This window comes from Panthera tigris, chromosome A2 (assembly GCF_018350195.1).
Source record: "Panthera tigris isolate Pti1 chromosome A2, P.tigris_Pti1_mat1.1, whole genome shotgun sequence".
Classification (NCBI taxonomy): Eukaryota; Metazoa; Chordata; class Mammalia; order Carnivora; family Felidae; genus Panthera; species Panthera tigris.
The window spans coordinates 152158367-152185217 of record NC_056661.1 but is presented as its reverse complement, the minus strand read 5'-3'; the positions used below and the strand labels follow the sequence as shown (position 1 = coordinate 152185217).

Here is a 26851-nt window from a genome sequence, read left to right as displayed (position 1 = left end):
CCTGAGGGTCTGGTCATTGAGATCAGGCTTCCTGATCCCCCCTGTTGCTCTCTAACACCTTCAAGCACCTCAGTTGTAGGAGGGAGGGGGTATATTTCTAGGTAGCCAACCAAAGTTGCCAGCACTCTTTTCTTCATCATTTCAGTATTCCTTCTTGGCCCTTCTATAGATGTGTGCTCTGTTAAACAAACAAACAAACAAACATCCCTAATATTCTCATCCCCTTGGGGCTTGCAGAGATAGTAAGAAATTCCTACCCACTGACGTTCATACTTCTGGGCAAAATTGGGACACTGATTTAAAGACATTCAATGATTTAAACAAACCTACAGTTAAAAAGTTATGAGTAATTTGGGAAAATTTGAGCAATGATTGCATGTTTGATGATTTTAAGTGATTGCTGGTAATTTTTAAGGTATGATACTAGACTGTGTTAATTTTCTTTAAGTCTGTATCATTTAAATACATACTAAAATATGTGTGGATAAAAGTAGCGGTCTGTTAATCAGAAATGATTCATTTGGTAGGAGGCAGCACTGGGTAGAGGGTCAGATGGAAAAGACTGGCCATGTATTGACAACTGGGAAATGGGTAGCTATATGGAAGTTTAATATATTATGCTCTCTACTGTTGTGTAGTTTTGAAATTTTCTGTTCTAAAATTTCTTTGTTGCACATAAAATAAAAACTAAGAAGATTTAAAAAACTTATCTGAGCAAAAAAAAAAAAAAAATAAAGACATTCAATGGACTGCAACTTTTGAGAGCTAAGTTCCATGAAGATTGGGGTCTGTGGGTGAAAGCCAAATTATACCTCCAGATGAGCCCATGTGTACGCAGGGATGATTTCCCAGGCTTGTCCCCGGGCTGAGATTTCTTTCTTATATGCTCCTCATCCCTGACCGACTTTTTTTCTGACGTAGTATAACTGCTTTTCTTTACAATACTCCACCAGGCTGAGAGCCTTTGGAGACTCAGACTGTGAGCGTCTTGGGGCCAGATGGTAATGTGCATAGTCTCAGCACCTAGGACAATACTTCGCACATAGCAGGTATTCATTACCCACTCATGGAATGATTGAATGAGCCAAATGATGAGTTGCACCAACAGTGAGGCTTTGATTGGCTTACAAGTTCATCACCAAAGGCACTATAGTGTTTTTTTTTCTACCTCTGGTTAATCATTGGTTTTGTTTTTATTTTTCCTTTCCCCCTCTCTAGTGCACACGTAATGGAAACAAATCCATATTTACAGCTGGACCCAGCCATTCCAGGAGTGTACTCTGGAAATCCATACCCATTTGGGATTGATCCGGTAATAATGTCTTCTTGGGTTAGATATTTATTACGTAAAATGTCTTGCTGAGGAGATCTCTATGTAGAGGGGAGGAAAGTGCCAGAACCTTTGAAATCAACAAACTTACACACTGAGATAGAATTACATATACGGGAGGTTTTGTGGCAATGTGTAGGACTCAAGTAAATGTCCTACCTGTACCCTTTACCTAGCCCCTGGGTCATTTTCCATATAGTTGCTCAAACATCTGCTTCCTTCTACAATAATTTATACCCCTGGTGGTTAATGATTGCTTCTTTAAAAGGCCCTTGGTTGCCTGGAAAGTATGCATGTTAGAGAAGTTATTAGCATCCGGATCAAGTTCCTTACCTTGGCATTTTCTTGTAGTGAGTAACATCTCCCTTATCCTAGCAAAGTATGGATTTGCTCTTAGCTTTGCTTAATTTTACCGCCTAGAATTGACACAAGTTTTTTTTTTTTTAAAAATGGTACGAGTTAACTTTTGTGTTCGTTATATCTATCTCAACTGGATTTGAGCCAAGAGAAACAAAGGTGCTTCCTTGCACAGCCTTTCAGATCTAAAGGGATTTCCAGAAGGCTCACATGCCTATTGGCTTATACGGGATGGCCCAACACATAACTGCCACTAGGTGGCAGCCTTGTGCTCCGAATGAGCTTGACCGAGGTAGACCGAAACTTGGCAAATGTTGTCAATAAATGTTTCTTCTAAGCTCTTTTTGTGGGAGAGATCCTGAGACATTAGTTTTAGTTGCTGCCATTTGAGAGTAAACAGTACGGGCCCTAAAACTGTACTCTCCGATCTTTTGGGGTGTCTCCTCCTCGGTTAGCCTGAGTCCTCCCATTGCTTGCCTGTCTCCCCTCCCTTACAAAGGCAGAAGACATCACCCGGGATTTGTTTATACTTGGCCACTCAGGGACACTCGTATTCTAAATTTTATCACACGAGGTAAAGTCCTTGAAAGTTGAGCTGTAAGCCGCAAAGTGCTGAAAACAAACGCAAGTTGATATTTTTGTGGCTTGAAAGGCTTTTTCTGTGGTCCGAGGAATTTCATGATTAGCCCGCGGGCTGCGGAGGAGGACAGACAGAGGGTCTGGTTGACCTTCCTTTGCTTTGAATGTCTTTGCTGCCACTGTCCTCTTTTCACCTTCCCAGCCCACCCCTGAATCATCAGCATATCCTGTCTGCCCGGGTCTGCTCCTCAAAGGCCAGTGTAGCCCAGAACCCACGGAGCCAGAGTATCTACTCTGGCAATTTTATCATTTTCCCGATAGACAAGAAAGGAAAAATGTGAGGGGTAGAGGAGAAGTGCGATGTTGAGAAGAATTAACTTTTTCCCTAGTAACATTTATGTTTTTGAACATTCCTGGTCTTTTTGTGAAAAAATAAGAGTTATATGAGATTAAAAATCCACAAAATAGTATAAACTAGAAAAGAAAGAGTCTCCTTCCCTATCTCTGCTGTTCTGGCAATTCTGTTCCCCAGAGATACCCCCTTTAACAGAACGTTTCTGTGCCTGTGTTAGACCCTATATATATTAATGAAGGGTTGGATTTTTACATAATGTAAATTTCTACAGCAGCATTTATTGACCATGTGCAGCCTTTTTTTGTGAATCAAATCATAAGATATTTGGTTATCAGAGCTGACAGGTCTTTCTAAAATTTTTTTAACGTTTATTTATTTTTGAGACAGAGAGAGACAGAGCATGAACGGGGGAGGGTCACAGAGAGAGGGAGACACAGAATCCGAAACAGGCTCCAGGCTCTGAGCTGTCCGCACAGAGCCCGACGCGGGGCTCAAACTCACGGACCGCAAGATCGTGACCTGAGCTGAAGTCAGACGCTTAACCAACCAAGCCACCCAGGCGCCCCTATCTAAAAGTGTTTGTAGAGGGGCTCCTACGTGGCTCAGTTGGTGGAGCGTCAGAACCTTGATTTTGATTCAGGTCATGATCTGAGCCCTGTGTGGGGCTCTGTGCTGACGGCACGGAGGCTGCTTGGTTTTCTCTCTCTCCCTTTCCCTCTGTCTCTCTCTCTCACCAAAAAAAAAAAAAAGAAAAGAAAAAGCGTATGTATTTTTAAATAAATGAACGTAACACAATGGTTAAAAGCCTATGCTTTTGGCTCAGATAGCTGTGTATAAATCTTGCCTTTTCTATTTCCTCACTATGTGGTTTTGAGCAAGTTAATACCTCTGTGTCTCTGTTTCCTCATCTGCAAAATGGATATAACAGCAGCCCTCACTCACTGGGTTGCTCAGAAGATTAAATGATTTTTATGTGTCAAACACCTGGAACAGAGTCTGGAAAATAAGTAGGTCAAATACCCTATTTGCTATAGTATTATTTCTTCCTAGGTGTGTAGAGAACTTAATCGCCCCGAGATTGAGATAAATTTCCCTTCTCTGTAAAATGCGAATATTTACATCTATCTCGTGGGGTTTTTGTTAGAATTAAATGAGATAGTACATTTAAAGAGATTAGTTTGTGCCTGGTACTTAATTTATAGTTCATCAGATTTGACTGGGCCTAAACCGTGCTGGGGACCCTGCCCTAACCGGGTTCCGTGATCCCGTAGGGCTGGCCAAGCAGGCGGGCAAAGGGAAAGAGCAGAGGGCACGGGGCAAGCCTGGTGCAGCTTAAATGCCAAGGCAGATGGCGAAGGGAGAGGAGACGTCTCTGGTGTCTGGGCACCTGTTACTGGAGACCCTTTGCCTACCTTGCCAGCAGCCCCCTTAGTGATGGTCCAGCTGGCAGCTGCTCAGGACATTGTAAAGGACGTGTCGGTGAGGTGTGGTTCCTGCCTGCTTGTGTGCCTGGGGTGGGTGCAGGGTGACCTTGCATTGAGGCCGTGCCTAGCAGAGCTTCGAGCTCTTACCCAAAGCAAAGTAGTTTGGAGGAGGAAGTCATGTTAGGTGGGAAGATGTGGCTTTGTTACCTTTGAGATGTGGTATAGAGAACCCTTAAGACATATGTATAAGCTTTTTAAAAAATTTTTACATTTATTTTTTTTAGAGAGAGAGTGAGCAGGTGCGTGAGCGCACAAGTGGAGGAGGGGCAGAGAGGGAGAGGGAGACACAGAATCCGAAGCAGGTTCCAGGCTCTGAGCTTTCGGCACAGAGCCCAACACAGGGCTCGAACCCACGAACCATGAGATCATGACCTGAGCCGAAGTAGGATGCTTAAGCACCTGAGCCACCCAGGTGCCCCACCCTTAAGACATAGCTAGCAGGCAGTTTGGGATGTGTCTAAGGGCTGAGAGGTAAGAGCAAAGACTGAACCATTTACATAGGGGTGGGAGTGGAGACCATGGGGATATTGGAGATGTCTTTGGGGAAGAAGAATGCCAATGAGTGGGGCCATTAACTAGCATGGGACCCTACCCAGCCCCCTGGCCACTCTGAGTGCTTGCTCTGTGTGTCAGTCTTGGTGGGAGGGCCGGGACACATGCCCCTCACTTTTCAAGCCTGGCAGTTCTGCTTAAAACAGGGACTGCGTAGGGGCGCCTGGGTGGCTCAGTTGGTTGAGCGTCCGGCTTCGGCTCAGGTCATGATCTCGCGGTTTGTGAGTTCGAGCCCCGTGTCGGGCTCTGTGCTGACAGCTCAGAGCCTGGAGCCTGCTTCCGATTCTGTGTCTCCCTCTCTCTCTGCCCCTGCCCCCAATCATGCTCTGTCTTGCTCCCTGTCAAAAATAAACAAACATTCAAAAAAATTAAATTAAAAAAAACAAACAAAACAGGGACTGTGTGGAAGGCAGGGAGCATGTCTTGCCCATAGTGCTAACAAATATTGACTCTAAGTGTGGTTTCTTGCGATGGGCCCTGGAAAATGCTTTGTGACGTGAAGCATTTTAGAAATGCCAAGTCAAAGGTGGTATTCTCAAGAAGGGATTGGAAAAATTCTTGGGCCGGAGCTCTACGTCACTACCAAGTGGAAGTGAGGCCAGTTTGAGATCTCTCCACGATGTTTCAGAATGTCTTTTCCCTTAGAACAGAGGAGAAATCGTGTAGGATTTTTTTTCTTCTAGCCACGTAATATCTTCCTAATGGCACTAATAATTCTGCCAAACTTGTCATTAGAATCGCATTTAAAAGGGGTTTGGTCCCCTTCCTTTCCTGAACCTAAAATGTCCGCATTGAACTGGATCAGAATGTGAAAATATGGATGGTCCCCAGAGTGACTTCCTCAGGAGGAATCCTGCTATTTCCCCCGATGCCGGGAGAACTTCTCGACTCTGATCTCACGTATTCCTTGTCATGTCTCCCATCCAGATTTGGAACTTGGCTTCAAACAAACTAACGTTTTTGAACTCCTACAAGATGAAGATGTCAGTTATCCTGGGAATTGTCCAGATGGTTTTCGGTGTTGTTCTCAGCCTTTTCAATCATGTGTGAGTTTCACGATGAACTTTCTGCCTGTTGATCTGACCGCGTCATTGATGAGCGGTGACTGAGCCGCTACATTGGTCCTGCGTCTCCTTGTGCGAGGGTTTCTTCCTTGCCACGGGGAGAGCTTCGCCGCGTCTCTTGGCTTGAGCCAGGACGGGCAGGTTTGGCAGAAATGGGACCTCTGTCTCTCCCGAGCTGGGTCACTGAAATATGAGTGACCTTTCATCTCAGGCATATTTGAGGGTTCAGAAAAACCTATGGCAAGCGCATAGCATCTTCTGTCCCCCAACCTGAAAAACTTGGGGTCACCGCTATATCCAGGATTAGCTCCCACCAGTGGGCAAATGGAGACATAAGTGCATTTGGGCCACCATGCCCTCAGAGTCCTAGAATCCTGATGTAGTGTCTTCCAAATGGCTGTACCCTCTCTCTCCCTTGGACTGTTAATGTTGTCTTATCTTTCCTTTCCTTCTATCAACCTGCCTCTCTAAACGTCTGAAACCTATTCTCTAAGGATGTAAATGTACGAAAACATGGAAACTAGTCAATTACACATTGATTCTTAAGCTTCCACCCCAAAGTGACACATACCCCTTCCATTCCCACTGGCCAGAGCCAGTCCCGTGGTGACCACCGACCTGAAAGCTCACAGAAGTACAGTTCTGCTTGAAAAGTAAGATCTATTTAGTGAGCAAACTAGTCACGACTAGTGACTAGGGACCCCTGGTACTCCTGCTTACCTGAAAGGGCCGTGGGGATTAAATGGGAGGTAATCCCAGAATGTATTTTCTGGAGCAGATTATCATTGGTATCACTGCATGTCATGCAGGCCCCTGTCTAGTAGTCATGTTTTGTTGCGGGATCTCCCCTTTCCCTCAGATAACTCTTAGAATTAGCAACGGGGCTGGGGGCCCTTTCTGACATTTTAACTTGGTGGCCCCCAACTCAGCCTTCTGAGCCTCTCTCTGTATCTTAGAGCAGGAGTTGGCAAACTTTCTCTGTAAAGGGCCAGAGGGTAGATACTTTAAGCTTTGCAGGCTCGATGGCCTTTGTCACAGCTACTCAGTCCTGGCATTGTAGCATGAAAGCTGCCATAGACAATTTGTAAATGGAATGTGACTGTGTTCTGATAAAACTTTATCAATGAACCCTGAAATTTGAATTACGTATAATTTTCATGTGTCATAAACTAGTCTTCTCCTTCTTCTGATTTTTTTGGCCAAGCGTTTAAAAATATAAAACCTATTTTTATTTAACTTTGGGCTGTTTAAAAACAGGTGATGGGCTCAGTTTGGCTTGTGAACCTTAGCTTGCCGACCCCTGTCTTAGGAGAAGCTCTTCCTAGTCGCTCCTCAAGGGCACACTCTTTGTGCCCTTGAATGTGTTCGTATAAGCTAGATGTGCAGGTCAAACTGTGGCCGGATCCCCAGCTCTCCCTACAGGCATGCCCTTTGCTTCCGATGCTACCTTCCAGACTCTGGCTCTCTTGAATCCTTCCTTTCTCTTCTTCTCCATCCATGCATAACTGCTGCTTGCCAGGAGAGTGGATGCGGGGGGGGGGGGGGGGGGGGGGGGGGGGAAGAACATTTCGTGCTTTGGGGGAGAATAATGGGTGCGTTTCCCACCCCCAGATACTTCGGAAGAACTCTCAACATCGTTCTGCAGTTTATTCCTGAGATGATTTTCATCCTGTGTCTGTTTGGATACTTGGTCTTCATGATCATTTTCAAGTGGTGCCACTTTGATGTGCATATGTCCTGGCACGCCCCAAGCATCCTCATCCACTTCATCAACATGTTTCTGTTTAACTATGACGACCCTTCCAACGCACCCCTGTACAGACATCAGGTATCTGTGGCGTTTCCTTCTTTTATGCGCTGGGGCGGGGGTGGGGGGGTGGGGGGAGGGTGTCATGTCTGTGTCATGCTCCCAAGTGTCGCAGAGTGTAGTCATTTGCAAGACTGCGCCAGGTTAGCACCCCGCCGGGGTTGTTAGGTCCTTTCAGTTTCCGAAGGTGTTTATTAGACTTGGATGAGTGCACAGGTGCTGGGGGCGGTATGCCACTGCTGCTCTGCCGGCTCCTGTTGGGGTGAGGCCCGACGTGGCTATTGCTGTGCAGTTGAAAATCGGCTTGTGCGTCGTCTATGAAGAAAGGAAAAAAAAAACCAGTCCTTCAGATGGGTTGGCCTGAAACCACACATGGTCTGCATAGCACCTTAAAATGTCGTCATCTTTGATTCTAAACATAAGCTGAGGTGTACGAGAAAGAAACTGGCAAGAGACCAGAAGAGGAGTCCCTCTGTTGACATGGGCAGGGGGCCCCTGGAAAACTAGAATCCAAATCCCCGCTCTTCCTGCTCAGAGCTTCCATGGCTAGTTAGAGATGACTTCTCTCTCTCTGGCTCTCTTTTTCTTTTGATTCTTCTTCCGGGGACAGCACCTCCCAACACCTGGACCGTGTGGCCGTTCTGACTTCTTCCGCTTCTGGCACTTCATTATCAACTTAGCAATTCAGCCTCATTGTCGACTTAACGTTTTGTTTTTTTTTTTAAAAAAAGCATAAATGTTCCATGGGAGCTGGATATAAAAACAACTCAGTGAGTAACTCTTGGTTAACGCAAATAGTTTTCCTCTGGCCTCTCTCCGTGATGATACCCTGTGAAGGTAGATTTTCGTTCAGGGAGGCTGTGCTTACGTAAGTTGTGATTGCCCTGTAGCAAGTACCAGGGCTGTTTGCCCAGTGCCAGGGGACCCTCTGTTGCTCGTGTAACTTACCCGTGGTTGCTCACCCTGCATGTCTGCATTAAACACATGCTCCGCTCCTCCCGTGCACGGCCTCATGAGTTTGATTCCTAGGTGTGGCCCCCTCCTCTGTGGGAGCAGCAAACAGTAAGAAGAGAAAATGCTTTGTGACAGGGCATTTTTTAATGCAAAATAAGGAATAATTTTGTTTTTAATTTTTAAAGTTTATTTATTTATTTTGAGAGAGAGAGAGCGTGAGTGAGCTAGGGGCAGAGGGCAGAGAGAGAGAGACGGAGAGACAATTCCAAGTAGGTTCCGTGCTGTCAACGCACAGCCTGACGTGGGGCTCGATCTCACGAATGGTAAGATCATGACTTGAGCCAGGATCACGAGTCGGACGCTTAACCGACTGAGCCACCCAGGCACCCTGAAAAATCAGGCAGGATTTGAGATGATAGTGAAAGAAGACACATACCTCTGAAAGCTCTCTTGAGGTATCCCTACTTTACTATGGTAGCACGTTTTGTTATACATCAATGAATGGTTGTATGAACCACCCATAGATTGTAAGCACTAAGTAGATATATTTGGAAGGTTCATTGACTCAACACTGGAGTCCGAATGAAAGTTTACTTGTATTTCCCAAACAAGTCTTCCCTTTGAGACAAAGGACTCAGACTCATCAATTATTTCATGTGCTAACTCCTTCCCTAGAGACTAAAGTCCTCACCTGGTCTGGCATATACACTGAACATTGCACAGTGAGTGACTTTTCCAGCTTTTTTCCCATTCAAAACCCTTACTGGGAGTTGGCTGGTTTCCCCATGCCCTAGTATGAAGATGAATTATCCTGACATAGTTTCAGGTTTCCATGACGTCATTTTGGGGTCATGCAGCTGGAAGAGACGATGTCACTTGATAAATTCAGCCCCTTCCCGACACTGCCCTGGCCGACTTGGTGCCCTGTCTGGATATCAAAGGACAAGAGCAACAGATAAATATAAATATCTGGTTGCTGTGTACATCACGAGGTGGGAAAGCCTCACATAAAGATGGACAAACTGCAGGGAGGTAGCTTTGTGTGCAGGGAGTCAGAGCTGGCAAGCACAGTGTGTGTTTCTGTGGCTTCCCTCCCTCTCCTGAGCCTTCCAGAGTGGAGAAGCATAGAAGATTGGGCAGATAAGATGTTCCCACCGTTAGCAGGGCAAATCTTGTTACAACTGGGCTAAAAATCATCCCCTGGCGTTCAGTGAGAACTTGGCCAGAACAGTTGAAGAAAAGGGAAGGCTCAAGGAACGTTTTTCCTTTCCTCCAAGCACCCAGTGTCCATTCCTTTCCAATAGCTCTGGCCAAGCCTCCCTGGGCTGCCTGGTTCTTTTGACAGCTCTAGGTCACTCCTCAAAACTGGTGACTAGAAGGTGTATCACTAGACAGGTGGGGGCACGAGGGCGTGATAGGAAGCGTGTAGCAGGATGATAAGGGGGGATCACTCCCGAGTTTCAGCGGAAGCATAAAGACTATGGGTGCCTCATCCCAGAGGGAACCGTGAGGGAGACAGCCGGGGAGAGTTCAACATGGCTACCCCAGAGCCCCATGTCAGGTGACTCACCCACAGCGAGAGTGTGCTGGTCAGGGGAGAGCGTAAGGAAGCTTTCTTTTTTTATTTTGAAAGAGCAAGAGAGCTCAGATAATTATCTAGCACTGGAAAGATAAAATTACTAATTGAGATAAATGCTTGTGACTTAAAGTGACCCAAGGACTTCTGGCTACAACAGAGTGACCAGTGAAGTCATGGGGCCTGTCACACTTTTCATGCAGGGCCAGGGGCTATTCCCACGGGGCAAGGGATACATAAAGCTGCCCTTATTATGTGCCTCATGAATACTTCTTGTTCACATATGGTATGGGTAGATAGCAAGGGGGTACTCGGTAAAGAATAAGAGAGTGGGTTTCCAGTGACTACCCTGGATTGACACAGGGCACCGCTGGTCTGAAATAGGAGTACTCCAAGATGTAAAAGTGAGTGGATTCATTGAAATGCTTTAGATCTCTTAAAATAGGTACAACGAAAATGATCCATGTTTACCATTTTTATCATATGAAGTATGTTGTGTGATCACCTTAAAATGACAGGATCTTACCATTTTAATCTTACAGCAAGAAGTCCAAAGTTTCTTTGTTATCATGGCTTTGATTTCTGTGCCTTGGATGCTTCTGATTAAGCCGTTTATTCTTAGAGCCAATCATCAAAAATCCCTGGTAAGAGCCGTTCATTTAAATTCACTCACTGTGGGTAAGAACGTGGGCTCCTTGAAAATAGAAGTCTGGGCTTTAGACAGATTGCTGGGCTTCCCGAGACCCGAAGGACCTAAAGAAACTTCCCCCCCACCCCCCACGGCATGTTTCCTTCTACAGAGCTCCACATTTACCTGGGGTCTTATTTTATTTTATTTTATTTTATTTTATTTTATTTTATTTTATTTTATTTTATTTTATTTTATTTTATTTTTTAAATATGAAATTCATTGTCATATTGGTTTCCATACAACACCCAGTGCTCATCCCAACAGGTGCCCTCCTCAATGCCTATCACCCACTTCCCCCTCCCTCCCACCCCCCACCAACCCTCAGTTTATTCTCAGTTTTTTCTCAGTTTTTGAGAGTCTCTTATGGTTTGCCTCCCTCCCTCTCTAACTTTGTCCCCCCCTTATCCTCCCCCATGGTCTTCTGTTAAGTTTCTCAGGATCCACATAAGAGTGAAAACATATGGTATCTTTCTCTGTATGACTTATTTCACTTAGCATAACACTCTCCAGTTCCATCCACATTGCTACAAAAGGCCATATTTCATCCTTTCCCATTGGGGGGTCTTATTTTAGAATAATGTTCTACTAAGGGCAAGCATGTTTAAATCTTATATTTTGCAAACTTTGCTCAGGGTGTGTGTGTGTATGTGTGTGTGCATCCGTGTATGTGTGTGTATGCACGTGTGTGTGCGCCAAGTCTACGGGTAGTTAAATACTTACAACAGTCTGAACACGGTTGTTTCATTAGTTGGAAATAAAAGTACTTTACTACAGTTTTAGTTTATTAATGAATATTGAAAGTTGTTTTTACTAGATTTTAAAGTTGTGAGGTTTCACTGTTCATCTATCATGTCATAGATTGTTTGAGTGAAGTGCAGTTGTAAACACATACAAGTAAGCCAGCTTCTGTTTATTTGTGATTTTTCCCCATTGCCAAACACCAATTTCAGTCCATTTCCTCCTTTTGTCTGAACTGCTTCTGAGCCCCAGATTTACTCAGGGAGCGAAGAAGAGTTTACTGTCAGTTTAAATCAAATGGGATTTGGGAAGATTGACCTCCTAGGGCACGTCAAAGTCTAGAAATCCACACGAGCGCTGTTTCAGATTATCACTCTCTGCTTTCTCTATCTACATCAGTACAAAAGAGTAAGTGGGACTTGCTGAGATTACATATGTTTTAAGTTGTTGTAAATATTTTCAGATAAATTCCCCCCCAATATCTGTTGGGTATTGACCTGGCTGAGTTCTGGACCTGGAGATGATGAGACTGGAGTTCCAGAGGTTCGTCCCTAGGTGGCGCCCTCTCTCTACATCACCTGCTTCTCTCCCTATTGTGTCCTGCCCGCCTCGTTTAGTTATGAAATTGTCTGATAAATACAATTTATATGGGAGATAAATAAATAGAAAGGCGAAGCAAAGAAGAATACTTGTTTATTGTTTAGTCCATTTGTAAGAGACCCAGATGGTAAAGCGTGGCTGAGGTGGAAGGCTGTCTAGAGGTGACCAAGCATTTCAAAGGAAGGTGGCAAATAGCTCTTTATAGACATAGATGCAACTCTCTTTTCTACCTGTCCATAAATTTAATGAGCTTAAGTCCATGAGTCCCACCTGAGTCCCCAGACTCTAAAACAATAGCTTCCCTTGCTCTTTGCTCCGCAAAAAGTGTAAACAGTTGCTGATCTCAACCTGGTTGATTTCTCTCTTTACCCCATGGTAACTTATACAATAGGGAAGGAAATATAGAGGGTTTTCTTAGTCTGCCATCTTGGATGATACCCCCTAAACCAACTCTGGGTAGTAGGAGCTCCCTAAGACTGCATGGAGGGCTGTCTCCTTGGGATTCCTTGGAATGCATAGCTGTTGATCGGTTTTATAGGCTGCTGATAAGGGTCTTGGTGATCCTTTTTCATGTTTCGTTAGAAATATTTCTACCACCTTCATCCAAGAGATGATCCCACCAGGGCATTATTTGCCCCCCATCCAGTTCCCTCCGTGAAACCTTAAGGAGGCCCAGTATATTGAGATTATAAACATGCTTGTTCTGATGGGCCTCAGGGGTATGAGCAGAAGTCCCATGTATTTAGGCTCCTCTATACGCTATAACCTGGGGCCCCTGCAGAAACTGATTTGGAAACCTCTGCACTAGAGGGTCACCGAGTAGTATTCCATTGTGTACATATATGTATATACACCACATTTTCTTTCTTTTTTTTTTTTTTAACGTTTATTTATTTGAGACAGGGAGAGACAGCATGAATGGGGGAGGGTCAGAGAAAGAGGGAGACACAGAATTTGAAGCAGGCTCCAGGCTCTGAGCTGTCAGCACAGAGCCTGATGCGGGGCTTGAACTCAACGGACCGCGAGATCATGACCTGACCGAAGTCAGATGCTTAACCGACTGAGCCACCCAGGCGCCCCTACACCACATTTTCTTAACCCATTCATCAGTTGATGGACATTTGGGCTCTTTCCATAAATTGGCTATTGTTGATAGTGCCGCTATAAACATTGGGGTGCATGTGCACCTTCAAATCAGCATTCCTGTATCCTTTGGATAAATTCCAAGTAGTGCAATTTCTCGGTTGTAGGGTAATTCTATTTTGAATTTTTTGAGGAACCTCCGCACTTTTCCAGAGTGGCTGAACCAGTTTAGTTTACATTGGCTTTTGTTTCCATAAATTGGCTATTGTTGATAGTGCCACTATAAACATTGGGGTGCATGTGCACCTTCAAATCAGCATTCCTGTATCCTTTGGATAAATTCCAAGTAGTGCAATTTCTCGGTTGTAGGGTAATTCTATTTTGAATTTTTTGAGGAACCTCCGCACTTTTCCAGAGTGGCTGAACCAGTTTAGTTTACATTCCCACCAACAGCGCAAGAGGGTTCCTCTTTTTCCACATCCTCGCCAACATCTGTTGTTTTTCTGAGTTGTTAACTTTAGCCAGTCTGACCTGCGTGAGGTGGTATCTCAATGTGGTTTTGATTTGTATTTCCCTGGTGATGAGTGATGTTGAGTATCTTTTCATGTGTCTGTTTGCCATTTGGATGTCTCCTTTGGAGAAATGTCTATTCATGTCTTCTGCCCATTTCTTCACTGGATTATTTGTTTTTTGGGTGTTGAATTTGATAAGTTCTTTATAGATTTTGTATACTAACCCTTTATCTGATTAAGTCATTTGCAAATATCTTCTCCCATCCCATTGGTTGCCTTTTAGTTTTGTTGATCGTTTCCTTTGTTGTGCAGAAGCTCTTTATCTTGATGAGGTCTCAGTAGTTCATTTTTGCTTTTGTTTCCCTTGCCTTCAGAGACGTGTCAAGTAAGAAGTTGCTGTGGCCAAGGTCAAAGAGGTTACTGCCTGTTTTCTCCTGTAGGATTTTGATGGTTTCCTGCCTCACATTTAGGTCTTTCATCCGTTTTGCATTTATTTTTGTGTATGGTATGAGAAGGCGGTCTAGTTTCATTTTTCTGCATGGTTACTGTCCAGTTCTTCCAGCATCATTTGCTAAAGAGACTGTCTTTTTTTCCTATTGGATACCCTTTCCTGCTTTCTCAATGATTAGTTGGCCATATATTTGTGGGTCCATTTCTCGGTTCTCTATTCGATTCCATTGATCTACGTGTCTGTTTTTGTGCCAATAGCATACTGTCTTGATTACAGCTTTGTAATACATCTTTAAAAAAATTTTTTTTAACGTTTATTTATTTTTTGAGAGAGGCAGACAGAATGCAAGTGTGTTAGGGACAGAGAGAGAGGGAGACACAGAATGCGAAGCACGCTCCAGGCTCTGAGCTGTCAGCACAGAGCCCAACACGGGGCTCGAACTCACGACCTATGAGATCATGACCTGAGCTGAAGTCAGACGCTCAACCGACTGAGCCACCCAGGTGCCCTGAAATACATCTTGAAGTCTGGAATTGTGATGCCTCCAGCTTTGGTTTCTTTTTCAACATTACTTTGGCTAGTCAGGGACTTTTGTGGTTCTGTACAAATTTTAGAATTTTTTGTTCTTTTTCTGAGAAGAATTCTGGTGCTATTTTAATGGCATTGCATTGAATGTGTAGATTGCTTTGGGTGATATTGACATTTTAACAATGTTTGTTCTTCCAATCCATAAGCATGGAATGTTTTTCCATTTCTTTGTGTCTTCTTCAATTTCTTTCATAAGTTTTCTTTAGTTTTCGGCATATAGATCTTTTACCTCGTTGGTTATGTTTATTCCTAGGTATTTTCTGGGTTTTGGTACAATTGTAAATAGGATCGATTCCTTGATTTCTCTTTCTGTGGCTTCGTTATTGGTGTATAGAAATGCAGCCGATATCTGTACATTGATTTTATATCCTGCAACTTTGCTGAATTCTTCTATCAGTTGTAGCAATTTTTTGGGTGGAGTTTTTTGGGTTTTCCTTGTAGAGTATCATGTCATCTGTGAAGAGTGAAAGTTTGACTTCTTCTTTGCCAATTTGGATGCCTTTGATTTCCTTTTGTTGCCTGACTGCTGAGGCTAGCACTTCCAACACTATGTTAAACAACAGCAGTGAGACTGGACCACTGTCATGTTCCTCATCTTAGGGGGAAAGCTCTCAGTTTTCCCCATTGAGAATATTAGCTGTGGGCCTTTCATATATGGCTTTTATAATGTTAAGGTATGTTCCTTCTCTCCCGACTTTCTTGAGGGTTTTTATTAAGGATGCTGTATTTTGTCAAATGCTTCTTCTGCATCTGTTGACAGGATCATGTGTTTCTTCTCCTTTCTTCTATAAATGTGACGTATCACATTGATTGATTTGCAAATATTGAACCAGCCCTGCAGCCCAGGAATGAATCCCATTTGATCATGGTGAATAATTCTTTTAATTTACTGTTGAATTAGATTTGCTAGTATCTTGTTGAGAATTTTTGCATCCATGTTCATCAGGGATATTAGCTTGTAATTCTCCTCTTTAGTGGGGTTTTTGTCTGGTTTGGGAATCAAGGTAATGCTGACTATGTCATAGAATGAGTCTGGAAGCTTTCCTTCAGTTTCTATTTTTTGGAACAGCTTGAGAAGAATAGATATTAACTCTGCTTTAACTGTATGGCAGAATTCCCCTCAGAAGCCATCTGGCCCAGGACTCTTATTTGTTGGGAGATTTTTTTATAATCAATTCAATTTCTTTGCTGTTTATGGGTCAAATTTTCTATTTCTTCTCTTTCAGTTTTGGTAGTGTGTATGTATCTAGGAATTTGTCTATTTCTTCCAGATTGTCCAGTTTGTTGGCATATAATTTTTCATAGTGTTCTGTAATAATTGTTTGTATTTCTGTGGTATTGGCTGTGATCTGTCCTCTTTTATATGTGATTTTATCTATTTGGGTCCTCGTTCTTTTCTTTTTGAGAAGTCTGGCTAGGGGTTTATCAATTTTGTTTATTTTTTTAATTTCATTTTTTATTTTTTAAAGTTTACATCCAAATTAGTTAGCATATAGTGCAACAATGATTTCAGGAGTAGATTCCTTAGTGCCCCTTACCCTTTTAGCCCATCTCCCCTCCCATGCCCCCTCTAGTAACCCTCTGATGTTCTCCATATTTATGAGTCTCTTCTGTTTTGTCCCCCTCCCTGTTTTTATATTATTTTTGTTTCCCTTCCCTTATGTTCATCTGTTGTCTCTCTTAAAGTCCTCATATGAAGTTATATGATTCTTGTCTGACTAATTTCACTTAGCATAATCCCCTCCAGTTCTATCCATGTAGTTGCAGATGGCAAGATTTCATTCTTTTTGATTGCTGAGTAATACTCTGTTGTACATATACCACATCTTCTTTATCCATCCATCCACCGATGGACATTTGGGCTCTTGCCATACTTTGGCTGTTGTTGACAGTGGTGCTATAAACTTCGGGGTGCATGTGTCCCTTCGAAACAGCACACCTGTATCCCATGGATAAACGCCTAGTAGTGCAGTTGCTGGGTCGTAGGGTAGTTCTATTGTTAGTTTTTTGAGGAACCTCCATACTGTTTTCCAGAGTGGCTGCACCAGCTTGCATTCCCATGAATTTTGTTTATTCTTTAAAAAAAAAAAAACAACCCAGCTCGTAGATTCATTGATCTGTTCTACTGTTTTTTTGTTTGTTTTTTTTTTTGGATTCTATATCGTTTATTTCTGCTATCATCTTTATTATTTCCCTTCTTCTGCTTCCTTTGGGCTTTCTTTGCTGCTGCCTTTCTAGCTCCTTTAGGTGTAAGGTTAAGTTGTGTATTTGGGACCTTTCTTGCTTCTTAAGATAGGCGTGAATTGCAATGTATTTTCCTCTTAGGACTGCCTTTGCTGCATCCCAAATGGTTTGGACTATTGTGTTTTTATTTTAATTTGCTTCCATATATTTTAAAATTTCTTCTTTAATTTCCTGGTTTACCTGTTAATTCTTTAGTAGGATGTTCTTTAGCCTACATGTATTTGGGAGCTTTCCAAATTTTTTCTTGTGGTTGATTTCAAGTTTCATAGCATTATAATCTGAAAATATGCATGGTATGATCTCAATCCTTTTATAATTATTGAAGGCTGCTTTGTGACCCAGTATGTGATTTATTTTGGATAATGTTGCATATGCAATCAAAAAGTGTGTATTCTGCTGCTTTTGGATGAAAAGTTCTGAATATATCTGTTAATGTGTCATTAACATCTGGTCCAGTGTGTCATTGACCGCTGTTGTTTCCTTATTGATCTGCTGCCTAGATGATCTGTCCATTGTTATAAGTGGAGTGTTAAAGTCCCCTACAATCATGGTATTATTATCTATACATGTGTTTATGTTTGTGATTAATTGATTTATATATTTGGGTGTTTCACATTGGGGACATAAACATTTATAATTGCTAGCTCTTCTTGATGGATAGACCCCTTAATTATGATGTAATACACTTCTTTATCTCTTGTTACAGTCTTTGTTTTAAAATCTAGTTTGTCTGATGTAAGTATAACTACTCTGGCTTTCTTGTGCCATCCAGTAACCTGATAGATGGTTCTCCATCCTGTCACTTTCAATCTGCAGGTGTTCTCAGGTCTAAAATGACTCTCTTGTAGGCAGTATATAGATGGATCTTTTTTTTTTTTTCATCTATTCTGATACCCTGTGTCTTTTGACTGGGGCATTTAGTTCATTTACACTCAGAGTGATTATTGAAAGATAAGGATTTAGTGTCATTGTTTTATCTGTAGGTTTCATGTTTGTGGTGATGTCTCTGGTCCTTTGTAGTCTTTGTTGCTTTCCACTCACAAAGTCCCCCTTAGGATCTTCTGCAGGGCTGGTTTAGTGGTCATGAACACCTTCAGTTTTTGTTTTTCTGGGAAAGCAAAGCCTTTATCCCTCCTTCTATTCTGAATGACAGCCTTGATGGATAAAGGATTCTTGGCTGCATATTTTTCCTCTGCAGCCCATTGAATATGTCCTGCCGCTCCCTGCTTGCCTGCCAAATTTCAGTGGACAGGTATCCTGCCATCCTTATGTGTCAACCCTTGTAGGTTGAAGCCTGTTCGTCCCTAACTGCTTTCAGAATTCTCTCGTTATCTTTGTATTTTGCTAGTTTCACTATGATATGTTGTGGTGTTGACCTGTTTTTGTTGACTTAAGGGATTGTTCTGTGCCTTTTGTACTTGGATGTCTGTTTTCCTCTCCAGATTAGGGAATTTCTCAGCTAATTTGTTCAAATAAGCTTTCTGGCCCATTCTACCTTCTTCTTCTGGAACTCGTATAATATGGATATTATTTCATGTCATGGAATCACTTAGGTCTCTAATTCTCCCCTCGTGTTCTAATAATTTCCTTTCCCTCTTTTTTTTTCAGCTTTGTCATTTTCCATAACTTTATCTTTTATTTCACCTGTTCTCTCCTCTGCTTCTTCCATCCTCACTGTCACTGTATCTAGTTTAGCTTGCATCCCATTTATAACATTTCTTAATTCACTGTGACTATTTCTTAAGTCTTTGATCTCTGCAGCAATAGATTCTCTGCTGTCTTATACGCTTTTTTTTTTCAAGCTCAGCTATTAGTCTTATGACTCTTCTTGTAAATTCTTGTTCAGATATATTGTTTATATCTGTTTGAAGCAATTCTCTGGCTGTCATTCCTTCCTGGATTTTCTTTTGAGGAGAATTCTTCTGTTTTGTCATTTTGGCTAGGTTTCTGTCTTTTACGTGTTTTAATAGCTTGTTATGTGCCCTGCACTGCAAGTACTACTATATTTAAAAGGAGCCATACACTGTCCAGGGCCCGGCACTTCAGGAGATGTTTCTGGAGTGTGCTGCGTGCACTCTCTGGTTGTGTATTTGGCTGTTCTGTCCCACTAGTCAGTCCTCTGCAGAGCTCCTCCTTACTCATCGTGGTGGAGTGTTGGGACTTTCCACCAGGTGTGCTTTGATTCGTTCGTTGAAGTAACCCTGGAAAAAAGGAAAGGGCTGGGAACCTGATCCCATACAAAGAGAAAAATGAAAGGGGTGAAGAAGAAAAAAAAAGACCAAGCAGAGAATCAAAGAAACGATAAGGTTAATCCAGAGAGAGAGAAAGGAAAAGAAAGGAGATCTAGAAAAGGTGTAAAAGAATAGAGTAGAAATGCCTGATGAAACAAACAAAACCGAAAAAACATATATATAGAGAGAATAAGGATTGACCAAAAATCAAATCAGAAGCCATGAGCCGGATTCCAAAAGAAAAAACAAGGTAGAAAGAAAAAAAAGAGAGAGAAGAGAAGAGAAGAGAAGAGAAGAGAAGAGAAGAGAAGAGAGAGAGAAACAGACTAACATACAAAACTGCAGGACAGTTGTCTGTTGGTGCCTAGACCAGTGGCTGTGCTGGTCTAGAGGAGAGACTGGTTTTATCAGTGTCAGTCCCGCTCAGGTAGGTAAGCAGTTGCCAGGAGGGGTGGGGTTTGGTATAAGTGGGTTCTGCCTCCACTGGGGGCTGTGTGCTGCTCTCTGAAGCCCCACCATGTAGGTGATGGGGAGAAAAATGGTGACACCCCAATCTTCCCTCCCCTGACTAGGTGTCCCAGACCACACTGTTCAAGCAGCCTTCACAGGGTAGCACAGGCAGGCAGCTTGCCCTGCTCCACAGTCTCCCTCGCCTCCTAGGTGCTCGGCTGGGACTCAAAACCCAATGTCTTAAAGGGTCCTGCACTGTGTGGACCCTATTCTAGTGTAGCACCCCTCCACCCTGCCCTGTAAAGGCCTGTGACTGGTGCCTGCAGGGTCTTTTGTCCTTGGGGGAGGCAATAAACCCTCTTCCCACAGTAGTCGAGGAAGGAGACTGTTCTCTCCCAGTGTGCCCCTGAGATCACTACTGCCCCCCAAGGATGGCCCCCCTCCCCCCGAGACACGTGCACACTGCCACTCAGGTCCAGAGAAAGTTGTCCCTTTTGGAAACTCTGATCTTCAGCTCCTGAGGCTGTTTGCAAATAGAAATGGACACTCTCTATATTTCTTGTTCCCCAGTCCATGGTCTGGAGAGGTTTTTCTCTTGTACTAACACAACATCCCAGTACCACAGCCTCTCTATCTTTCTCCTTTGTCTCTCCGCATAGGGGGTTCCCTCCCCTCAATGCCTACATTGTTTTATCTCCCCCAATTCCGATACACACACCTCTGTCCTGCCAAGCTGTCTCCCTCAACCTGTGGATATCCCTCTGCCACTCTGCAGGTTGATTTCCTGGGTGTTTCAAGTGTTCTGACCTCAATACAGCTGTGTTTGAAGGACTAGGGAAATCCCAGTCTCCGTACTTCTCCGCCATTTTAACTCCTCTCCTACTTATTTCTGGTCATTTAAGTTTTACTGCTTCCTCACCTATTCAGATCCCATCTATTTCCTTTTGCTGTCTGATTGTTGTGGCTAGGACTTCCAGTAATATGTTGAATAAAAGTGTCAAGAGTTTACATCCTTGTCTTGTTCCTGATCTTGGGGTGGGGGAAAGCTCTCAGTTTTTCACCATAGAGTGTGATGTTAACTGTGGATTTTTCATATATAGCTTTTATTATGTTGAGGTGTGTTCCCTCTAAACCTACATTGTTGTGGGTTTTTAAAATCATGAGTGGATGTTGTACTGTGTCAAATTTTTTAATGTATCTATTGAAATGATCGTACGATTTTTATTCTTTCTCTTGCTGATGTGATGTATAACATTGATATTTCTTCCTGCTTCAGTTTTGGTAGGCTATATATTTCTAAGAATTTATCTGTTTATTTTAGGTTGTTCAGTTTGGTGGCATTTACTCTTTTATACTATTATAATTCTTTGTATTTTGGTGCTGTTGGTTATTATTTCTCCTTTTTCATTTCTGATTTTGAGTCCCCTTCCTTCCTTCCTTCCTTCCTTCCTTCCTTCCTTCCTTCCTTCCTCCCTCCCTCCCTCCCCCCCCTCCCTCCCTCCCTCCCTCCCTTCTTTCCTTCCTTCCTTCCTTCCTTCCTTCCTTCCTTCCTTCCTTCCTTCCTTTCTGATGAGTCTAGCTAAAGGTTTATCAATTTTTGTTGATCTTTTCAGAGAACCAGCTCCTGGTTTCATTGATCTGTTCTCTTGTTTTTTGTTTTTGTTTTTTAAGTTTCTGTTCTGTTTATTTCTGCTCTAATCTTTATTATTTCCTTCCTTCTAATAGTTTGGGTTTTGTTTTTTGTTCTTTGTCTAGCTCCTTTAGGTGTAAGTTTAGGTTGCTTGATAGTTTTCTTGTTTTTTGATGTAGGCCTGTATTGCTATAAACTTCTCTCTTTTTTTAATGTTTTATTTATTCTTGAGAGAGAGCGAGAGAGAGAGAGAGAGAGCGCATGAGCAAGGGAGGGGCAGAGCGAGAAAAGGACACAGAATCTGAAGCTGACTCCAGGCTCTGAGCTGGTAGCACAGAGCTGGATGCAGGGCTTGAACTCACGAGCTGTGAGATTATGACCTGAGCCGAAGTCAGACAGACACTCAACTGACTGAGCCACCCAGGCGCCCCTAAACTTCTCTCTTAGAACAGCTTTTGCTGCATCCCAAAGATCTTGGATCATTTGTCTTTTCATTTTCATTTTAATTTGTCTACATGTGTTTTTTGATTTCCCCTTTGATTTCGTGGTTGCCCCATTCATTGTTGAGTAGCCTGTTAATTAACCTCCATGTATTTGTGTTCCTTCCAGATTTTTTTCTTGTGGTTTATTTCTAGTTTTATAGCCTTATTGTTGGAAAAGATGTATGCTATAACTTTAGTGTTTTTGAATTTGTTAACACTTGTTTTCTAGCCTAACAGGTGATCTGTTCTGGAGAGCGTTCCATGTATACTTGAAAATAATGTGGATTTTGCTGTTTGAGAAAGGAATGTTCTGAATATATTTGTTAAAGCCATCTGGCCCAATGTGTCATCTAAAGCCAGTGTTATGGGGGCATCTGGGTGGCTCAGTTGGTTCAGCATTCACCTCAGGTCATGATTTCATGGTTTGTGGGATTGAGCCCCACCTTGGGCTCTGCCTTGAGAGTGTGGAGCCTGCTTGGGATTTTCTCTCTCGCCCTCTGTCTCTCTTTGTCCCATGCCTCCTCTCACTGCTTTCTATGTCTCTCTTAAAATAAATAAATACACTTTTTAAAAAAAGTCTATTTTGAGGGGTGTCTGGGTGGCTCAGTCAGTTGAATGTCAGACTTCAGCTCAGGTTATGATCTCCTGGTTCATCAGTTTGAGCACCACATCAGCCTCTCTGCTGTCAGCATGGAGACTGCTTCAGATCCTCCTTCCCCTCCTCTGCACCTTCCTCGCTTGCACTCTCTTTCAAAAATAAACATGCATGGAGTTCCTGTCACCGAACTTGCTTGCACCACGCAAACGCCCAACGCGGTGGATCCATCCCTCTGATGGGCCTGCCTCCCTCCCGGTGCTGCAGGGCCCCTCCCACAGGGGACCACAGACAGCAAAGCTAGCTAAGTCTTCCCCTCTAACCCCTGTGCACCTTGCAGATCCATCCTGTCTAATATGACCTTGGCCAGATCCCATTGAAGCAGCACCACAAGCCTGGCAGTGTGCAAGCAGCCCAGACGGGGCCACACCACTCCACAGTGAGTCCTGGCCCTGGGAGAGGGGAAGATAAGGTACACACCAGTCTGACTGTGGCCCCAGCGGTGGGCTGGGGGCAGACATCGGGTCTGACTGTGGCCCCACCCACCAACACAAGTTTCTCCAAATAGCACAGGGGAAGTGCCCTGCAGTTTGGAGCTACCGCAGGGACTACCCAAAATGATGAAATGGAAGAATTCTCCTCAAAAGAAACTCCAGGAAGTAGCGACAGCTAGCAAATTGATCAAAACCGATTTAAGCAATATAACGGAACAAGCATTTAGAATAATAGTCATAAAAGTAATTGTTGGGCTTGAAAAAAAGAATAGAGGACAGCAGAGAATCTATTGCTACAGAGATCAAGGGACTAATAAATAGTCATGAGGAACTAAAAAATGCTATAAATGAGGTGCAAAATAAAATGGAGGCGGCCATAGCACAGAGTGAAGAGGCAGAGGAGAGAATATGTGAATTAGAAGATAAAATTATGGAAAAAGAGGAAGCTGAGAAAAAGAGAGATAAAAAAAAATCCAGGAGTATGAGGGGAGAATTAGAGAACTAAGTGATGCAATCAAACGGAACAATATCTGTATCATAGGAATTCCAGAAGAAGAAGAGAGAGACAAAGGGGCTGAAGGTGTACTTCAACAAATCATAGCTGAGAACTTCCCTGATCTGGGGAAGGAAACAGGCATTGAAATCCAATAGACACAGAGAACTCCCTTCAGATGTAACTTGAATCTATCCTCTGCATGACATATCATAGTGAAACTGGCAAAATACAAGGATAAAGAGAGAATTCTGAAAGCAGCTAGGGATAAACAGGCCCTAACTTACACAGATAGACACATAAGGGTAGTAGCAGACCTATCTACTGAAACTTGGCAGGCCAGAAAGGAATGGCAGGAAATCTTCAATGTCATGAACAGAAAAAAAATATGCATCCAAGAATCCTTTATCCAGCAAGTCTGTCATTTAGAATAGAAGGAGAGATAAAGGTCTTCCCAAACAAACAAAAACTGAAGGAATTCGTCACCACTAAACCACCCCTACAAGAGATCCTAAGGGGGACTCTGTGAGTGAAATGTTGCAAGGACCACAAAGTACTAGAGACATCACTACAAGCATGAAACCTATGGCCATCACAATGACTCTAAATACATATCTTTCAATAATAACACTGAATGTACATGGACTAAATGCTCCAACCAAAAGACAGGGTATCATTATGGATAAAAAAAGAAGACCCATCTATTTTCTGTCTACAAGAGACCCATTTTAGACCTGAGGACACCTTCAGATTGAAAGTGAGGGGATGGAGAACTATCAGTCATGCTACTGGAAGTCAAAAGAAAGCTGGAGTAGCCATACTTATAGCAGACAAACTAGACTTTAAATTAAAGGCTGTAACAAGAGATGAAGAAGGGCATTATATAATAATTAAAGGGTCTATCTATCAGGAAGAGCTAACAAATATAAATGTCTATGCACTGAATGCTGCAGCCCCCAAATATATAAAACAATTTATCACAAACATAAGCAACCTTATTGATAAGAATGTGGTAATTGCAGGGGACTTTAATACCCCACTTACAACAATGGATAGATCATTTAGACACAGGATCAAAAAAGAAACAAGGGCCCTGAATGATACATTGGATCAGATGGACTTGACAGATATATTTAGAACTCTGCATCCCAAAGCAACAGAATATGCTTTCTTCTCCAGTGCACATGGAACATTCTCAAAGATGGATCACATACTGGGTCACAAAACAGCCCTTCATAAGTATACAAGAATTGAGATCATACCATGCACACTTTCAGACCACAATGCTATGAAGCTTGAAATCAACCACAGGAAAAAGTCTGGAAAACCTCCAAAGGCATGGAGGCTAAAGAACACCCTACTAAAGAATGAATGGGTCAACCAGGCAATTAGGGAAGAAATTAAAAAATATGTAGAAACAAACGAAAATGAAAATACAACAATCCAAGTGCTTTGGGATGCAGCGAAGTCCTGAGAGAATACATTGTAATCCAGGCTTATCTCAACAAACAAGAAAAATCCCAAATACAAAATCTAATACACCAAAAGGAACTAGAAGCAGACCAGGAAAGGCACCCCAAACCCAGCAGAAGAAGAGAAATAATAGAGATCAGAGCAGAAATAAACAATATAGAATGTAAAAAAACTGTAGAGCAGATCAATGAAACCATGAGTTGGTTTTTTGAAAAAATAAATAAAATTGATAAACCTCTAGCCAGGCTTCTCAAAAAGAAAAGGGAGATGACCCAAATAGATCAAATCATGAATGAAATGAAATTATTACAACCAGTCCCTCAGAAACACAAGCAATTATCAGGGAATACTATGAAAAATTATATGCCAACAAACTGGACAACCTGGAAGAAATGGACAAATTCCTAAGCACCCACACACTTCCAAAACTCAAACAGGAAGAAATAGAAAATTTGAACAGACCCATAACCAGAGAAGAAATTGAATCAGTTATCAAAAATCTCCCGACAAATAAGAGTCCAGGACCAGATGGCTTCCGTGGAGAATTCTACCAGACATTTAAAGCAGAGATAATACCTATCCTTCTCAAGCTGTTCCAAAAAATAGAAAGGGAAGGAAAACTTCCAGGCTCATTCTATGAAGCCAGCACTACTTTGATTCCCAAACCAGACAGAGACCCAGCAAAAAAAGAGAACAACAGGCCAATATCCCTGATGAATATGGATGCAAAACTTCTCAACAAGATATGAGCAAATTGAATTCAACAGCATATAGAAGAATTATTCACCATGATCAAGTGGGATTCATTCCTGGGCTGCAGGGCTGGTTCAACATTCGCAAATCAATCAACATGATACATCACATTAATAAAAGAAAGAAAAGAACCATATGATCCTGTCAATCAATGCATAAAAAGCATTTGACAAAATTCAGCATTCTTTCATAATAAAAACCCTCAAGAAAGTTGGGATAGAAGGAACATACTTAAACATCATAAAAGCCATTTATGAAAAGCCCACAGCTAATATCATCATCAACGGGGAAAAACTGAGAGCTTTCCCCCTGAGATCAGGAACACAGCAGGGATGTCCACTCTCACCGCTGTTGTTTAACATAGTGTTGGAAGTTCTAGCGTCAGCAATCAGACAACAAAAGGAAATCAAAGACATCAAAATTGGCAAAGATGAAGTCAAGCTTTCACTTTTTGCAGATGACATGATATTATACATGGAAAACCCGGTAGACTCCACCAAAAGTCTGCTAGACCTGATACATGAATTCAGCAAAGTCGCAGGATACAAAATCAATGTACGGAAATCAGTTGCATTCTATACACTAGTAATGAAGCAATAGAAAAACAAATAAAGAAACTGATCCCATTCTCAACTGCACCAAGAATCATAAAATACCTAGGAATAAACCTAGCCAAAGATGTAAAAGATCTGTATGCTGAAAACTATAGAAAGCTTATGAAGGAAATTGAAGAAGATACAAAGAAATGGAAAAACATTCCGTGCTCATGGATTGGAAGAATAAATATTGTTAAAATGTCAATACTACCCAAAGCAATCTACACATTCAGTGCCATCCCAATCAAAATTGCACCAGCATTCTTCTCGAAGCTCGAAGAAGCAATCCTAAAATTTGTATGGAACCACAAAAGACTCCGAATAGCCAAAGTAATTTTGAAGAAGAAGACCAAAGCAGGAGGCATCACAATCCCAGACTTTAGCCTCTACTACAAAGCTGTAATCACCAAAACAGCATGGTATTGGCACAAAAACAGACACACAGACCAATGGAATAGAATAGAGACTCCAGAAGTGGACCCACAAACGTATGGCCAACTAATCTTTGACACAGCAGGAAAGAATATCCAATGGAAAAAAGACAGTCTCTTTAACAAATGGTGATGGGAGAACTGGACAGCAACATGTGGAAGAATGAAAGTAGACCACTTTCTTACACCATTCACAAAAATAAACTCAAAATGGATAAAGGACCTGAACGTGAGACAAGAAACCATCAAGACCCTAGA

General features: G+C 42.4%; 1 protein-coding gene across 1 annotated transcript in view; it reads left to right on the top strand.

The window, feature by feature from the left end:
• Positions 1-26851, top strand: part of ATP6V0A4 (ATPase H+ transporting V0 subunit a4) — a 92202-nt gene that overhangs the window by 50743 nt on the left and 14608 nt on the right. Inside the window, exons 15-18 of the mRNA XM_042973280.1 lie at positions 1219-1312; positions 5585-5703; positions 7333-7549; positions 10601-10702. Of these exons, the coding sequence (XP_042829214.1) occupies positions 1219-1312; positions 5585-5703; positions 7333-7549; positions 10601-10702 (532 nt within the window). The remainder of the gene's footprint in view (positions 1-1218; positions 1313-5584; positions 5704-7332; positions 7550-10600; positions 10703-26851) is intronic.